This window comes from Alosa alosa, chromosome 6, assembly GCF_017589495.1.
Source record: "Alosa alosa isolate M-15738 ecotype Scorff River chromosome 6, AALO_Geno_1.1, whole genome shotgun sequence".
In the NCBI taxonomy this organism is placed as follows: domain Eukaryota; kingdom Metazoa; phylum Chordata; class Actinopteri; order Clupeiformes; family Clupeidae; genus Alosa; species Alosa alosa.
In genome coordinates, this window is record NC_063194.1 from 27,576,747 (window position 1) to 27,582,354 (window position 5,608).

Below are 5,608 nucleotides of genomic sequence, written 5' to 3' on the forward strand. Positions count from 1 at the left end.
TTCACAATCACAGGAGATTCAATCTGTTTACTGACACAATGGTTATGAAAGAATAGGTGTAGCCTAGCTGACTCTGTCAGGTGACTGTGATATGTACATTAACAACCTAATTCAATTCCAACTAGGTTTGGAAGAAGAGGGGTTAACAGCCTCATAATGAAGATTGCCTTCTTTCACCTAATGCCACTGTATTCTAAGTCTGTATATTTCTGCTGAAATTGTCGCAATGTTAAAAATGCATACAGCCTCATACTGTGTCGCTCAATGTTAGAATGTTTGTTCGTCAACAAGGCTTTTGGAGCAGTTTAGAATTTTGCATTTTTCCACATCCATATGTTGTCAGCAAAGATAACAAGGTTTCCTACTGCAAGTTCTTTATTTGACATATTCTTATGGGCGCATCCAACAAATATAGAGTTTGGTGTGCAAAGGCCTTTTGTCATAGCTTCAGGGCCACACAGACACCTACTAGATAATATCCTTTTGGAAACGTTGTGGGTGTGTCCTATGTGATTGAACGTTAGCGGTCGTACAGAGCAAAATGACATCATCAACGTAGGCTGTATACTGTACCCAATGGCTTCTCAAAAATAGAGGTGTCAACGTGTACTTGCCCAGCAAATGAGAGATGAAACTAGGGCTGACTTGCGTAAATCTGATTGGACAGTGATTGGGGTGACCGATATTGTGGTCTACAAATTCACAGTGTCCTGACACTGTGAACCTACATCATCATCGGATGCAAGCAAGTCCATCATGGCTTCATTGAAGACTTGTGTTTTCTTGGTTTTGGTGCTGGCAGGTGAGAACCATTTTAATCTTCTGTTTAGAGGATGAACTACTTTAGGGGTTTTGCCCAAACTTGTCGGTGAGAAGGATGGAGAAATGGAGGGATGAAAAGAGTGAGGATGGAGAGATGGAGGGATGAAAAGAGTGAGGATGGAGAGATGGAGGGATGAAAAGAGTGAGGAGGGAGAGATGGAGGGATGAAAAGAGTGAGGAGGGAGAAGATGCGACCATCTATAAAGAGAATGGAGGGTTACACTTTACTTGACAGTGTCGACATAAGAGTGACATGACACTGTCATGAATGTGTCATAAATAAGTCATAAACGTTTATGACATAACGCTTCTGTTATTAAGTGACATTCGGTTTTTGTCATACCAATTTAAGGTTAGGGTTAGAGATTAGGGTTAGGTTTCATGTGTCATGACAGTGTCATGTCACTCTTATGTCGATACTGTCAAGTAAATTGTTACTGAACAGAGAAGAGGAATGGTGTGAGTGAGGAGGGGTTGGATGAAAAGAGAGAAGGAAGTGAATAGAGAAAGAGAGAGAGATGTGAGGTTAAGGAAAGAATGACAAGAAAAGGCATTGAGTGGATACTAAACTCACTGCGATTGTCTTTAAATAAAGAATAAAAATTTCAGCCAATGAACACGATGCGTCATGTGCACTGAAGTGAAAAATACACACACACATTTGGCGTTGATTCTTAAAGCATGTTTAGGCAGTGTAGATAGTGCAACTGCAATTATAAGTCTTTCTTTTGTACAACTACACCTGCTGATGAAGCTAAAAAAGGAAAAGGTGTTTTGGGAGAACTTCTTTTCTGAGAACCATCATTAAATCTGTTTTCCTTGTCTAATAAAATAAAGTAAACAATTGTGTTCACAGTATGTAATATTCACCACAGCATTCCAATAATCCATGAAGCATCCAGGGTGGGTTCCACCAACAAGTATTAAATGAATCTTGGTTTAAGTCTAATCTAGGATTTGTAGATAGGTTTAAATTGAATTCGAGCTATGTTGCACCACTTAATTTTGAGCATGGTTTAACAAATCGGGGTACGTTTGTCAATTCAATCTGACACTCTGAAGAGACGGTTGAGCAGCTAGGGAGGAGAGAAACGTGAGACAAGATTAGATCTGACAGGTTCAGACCCAGAGGACTGAGAGGCAGTCATCTTAACCACGATTTTAGTGAATTGAGAGTACAATTGAGTAAAATTAGCACATTATTTACTACATTAAGAGCACAATTTAGTAAAATGAGCTCACATTCTCTCAATATACAAAACAATCTTGCAATAACACCTCCAGGCCTCCATAATTTCTGTACTGTATTGTATAATAAAGATGTAGATATAAAGACAAGCATAATTAACATTATAGTATACCTAGTATGCCTCATACTTTGTTACTTAAGCCCATATCCAACAAAGAAACTTCATCTTAAACAGCCATAACAACAACCAAAACCATTGATTGTTGCCATGTTTAATAGATTTAAACTAAATGTAACGTTTCATTGTAAATCAAATTAAATTGCTTCTTGTCTATGCGGTCTCTCCCTGCCTCCTTCCAAAGGCTGGCAGCTAGGAGTTGTCTTGGGAGAGGAGGAGAACGAGGAGCAGGGGGGAGATGAAGGCCAGGGGGGAGACGGTGGTGGTGGTGGTGAAGAGTCTCAGGGTGGAGGAGGTTGGGGCGATGGAGGCCAGGCGAAGCCAGGTGGAGCCAGGACAGAGTGCACCACCAAGAAGTCCAGTCACCAGGTGCTGTTGATGACACAGCTTCCCAAAAGCAAGACCCCGAGCCAGATCCGCTGCAGCGGAAGCCTCGTTGACCGATACTGGGTGCTGACCGCTGCCAACTGTGACCATCCGTAAGGAGCCTGGGGGTGTGTGGTGGGGGGGGGGCAAACTGTTGGTTGCTGTAATACAGTATATGTCCTATGTATGTCAAGGTGCTTTGACTGACAGGCAGCAAAGGGAATAACTATTTTTCTTCTTGCCAAATGCAGTGATCTGGTGGCTGTGCTTGGTAAAGACCTCAAGCTGGAGAAACGGGTCGTGTACAAGATCAAGGGAAAGTATACCTACGATCAGCCTGGTAGTCACAACATCATGTTGCTGCAACTGGACAACCCCTTGCTCGAACGGCTAAAAAAATACCCGCTCATCAGCATGCCAGCCAAGGGGGCGTGCACCAACCCGGCGCCCGACAACAATATACATCTCATTGGCTGGAAGGAAGCCACCAATGTCCAAAGACAGGGTGGAGCACTAAATAAAGGTTAAGAAATCATATACACACACAAAATCTTGTGATCCCTAATGATATTGTTCTTGATCCAATGGCTGTTGACACACATGTACATGCTGATGCCTAGCTCTGCCCAACCCTCCACAGACAGGTTACCCTTTGCCATGTGTGGGGACCTGAAGGTGACGAAATGTGGGGCTTCGCCTGAACTACTCTGCACTGAGGGTGACGACAGCAATGCCTGTAGTGTAAGTGGCCTTCACCTCTTAACACACACACACACACACACACACACACATATGCACACACACACACACATATGCACGCACACACACACACAGGCATGCACACATACACATGCACGCACACACACACACACACACACACACACACACACACACACACACACACACATAGGTACACTCACACAGAAACAGGTCTAGACACTGAGATACAAACACATGATGTAATTGTAGTGCTGATCTAAAAACAGTTCTTGCAATCAGCCAATTTTGTTCAATTTCTAAGTAGCCTCATGTGCCTAAAAACTAAATCTCTAAAAGCTATTTCTCTGAAGTTGGAGAGATAATGGGCAAAATCTCATATTGATATTAAATTGAGCTTAACTGCGACTTGGAGAAGTAGTGTAAACAAAGGAGAGTTCTCAGTTCTAATTTGTGTTTTTCTCTGGGAAGTGACCAAAGAGCTTGATTAGTTGAATATGAAGTAATATTAATGGCCCTTGTTTGAATGATGGGCAGTGCCGTCTTAAGTCTAACCAAAGGTCATTTAGTAACTCGGCACAATAAAGGTGCTGATATGGACACACCATGGGAAAAGGTGCTGATATGGACACACCATGGGAAAAACCTTAACCACAAATAAATGCGCTATTATGGTCACACAAATATAAATGAGTCAGCTCAATGCTAATTTAACACCATGGGCAAGACTTTAACCACAAATATAAATGAGTCAGCTCAATGCTAATTTAACACCATGGGCAAGACTTTAACCACAAATATAAATGAGTCAGCTCAATGCTAATTTAACACATTTCTCCCACATGCTACATGTTGACAAACAAATTAGGGTCCTAAACGTTTAGCAAGGGTAATAAAAGTACATTCACTTTGCAGAAGTAGAAGCCAGACCACATTTTCACATTGCCCAAACCCATTCCTCGATTCCACAAATAAACCATTTTAGGATCTTGTCCAATATGTTAGTTGTAGGCTATAAGTTGCAGTTTTCTCTCTATTTTGCCTTTCTGTGTAGTAGACAGAACTTTTGAAAATGCACCGGGATAAATGTCATTCTCTAAACTGTCCACTGTTGCATGGAAGACACACAGAGGAATGCTGAAACATGCAGTACATTGCCACAGAGATACTGAGAAAGTTCTACTCACTGTACTGTATCATATTATTAATGACTAGTCGTGTCTACATCTAATTGCTCTTTTTCTTTTAAGGTTCTATCTTACAACATGTATTTCATCTCTCTCTCTCTCTCTCTCTCTCTACACAGGGGGATTCTGGCGGTGCACTTATCTATGATGGACTGCTCTATGGAGTAGTCAGTGCCAAAGAGAAAAAGACTTCTTGCTCAATCAAGTACTCAAGTATCTGTTTCTACCAGAAGTGGATCAATAAGATAATGGAAAAGAATTCTAAATGGTACAAAAACATATTTTGAAATTACAAAGGTAATTTCAAAAGGTGCTTTGTTTGATGATAATGAAGAATAAAGAACTCAAAATGATGCACAAATATCTTCACTATTTCTCTTCATTCTGTTGATGCAGTAGCAACGAGGCTACTGATTGGTCCATGTTTGACATGTTAGACTTAACATGACCTTTCTCCAGGTCATCCAGCCGTTCTCTGAGTCTGGCGATACCACTTTTAGCTTCAGCCTAGCATAGATCATTGAACCGGATGAGACCATTAGCATTTTGATAGCAACTAAGATTTCCGGTAATTTTCCTATTTAAAGCTTCTCTCCTCTCAAGTTAGAAAGTGTAATAAGACCAACAGAAAATTAAACGTGGTGATTTTCTAGGCTGATTTGACATGCATGGAACCATACTCTAATTCCGGCATAATAATCAAGGAACTCCATTGGCACAGTAGCACAATGATATCATGCAGCACCTGAAAATAGTCCCCGTAGGCTAACTTCCAGGAACAAGGTTGAGTTGCAGCAGACGAATTGGTTAGTGACTTATCTCCAAAGAGCTATATCTACTGACAAGATAATGTTTCACGATTCCGCTAGATTTGTTGGGGCACCGTTCTTCAGGGACGGAGTGGCCCAAAAAATGGCCCAAGCGGCCCTCAAATCGGTCGGGCACACCTAACTAAATACAAAATCCGTATTAATCGGTCGGGCACACCTAACTAAATACAAAATCCGTATTTATCGGTCGGGCACACCTAATTAAATACAAAATCCGTATTTATCGGTCGGGCACACCTAATTAAACACAAAATCCGTATTTATCGGTCGGGCACACCTAATTAAATACAAAATCCCTGCATTGGTTGTGCATTACCCT

The 5,608-nt window shown here is 41.3% G+C and overlaps 1 protein-coding gene across 1 annotated transcript; it reads left to right on the plus strand.

The window, feature by feature from the left end:
• Positions 1–737: 737 nt before the first annotated feature.
• On the plus strand, positions 738–4,812 carry LOC125296756 (kallikrein-7-like). Its single transcript, XM_048246837.1, has 5 exons — positions 738–802; positions 2,374–2,668; positions 2,807–3,078; positions 3,196–3,296; positions 4,579–4,812. Exons 1-5 carry the CDS (start codon positions 757–759, stop codon positions 4,744–4,746), a joined length of 882 nt encoding a protein of 293 aa, XP_048102794.1. The 5' UTR covers positions 738–756; the 3' UTR covers positions 4,747–4,812.
• The last annotated feature ends 796 nt before the right edge of the window (positions 4,813–5,608 follow it).

What these genes read in the sequence shown, in the direction of transcription:
- LOC125296756 (XM_048246837.1), top strand. Translation starts at nt 757, where the DNA reads ATGGCTTCATTGAAGACTTGTGTTTTCTTGGTTTTGGTGCTGGCAG. An exon ending in GCTGCCAACTGTGACCATCC is followed by an intron (nt 2,669 to 2,806) that starts GTAAGGAGCCTG and finishes TGCCAAATGCAG; the next exon opens with TGATCTGGTGGCTGTGCTTG. An exon ending in GGGTGGAGCACTAAATAAAG is followed by an intron (nt 3,079 to 3,195) that starts GTTAAGAAATCA and finishes AACCCTCCACAG; the next exon opens with ACAGGTTACCCTTTGCCATG.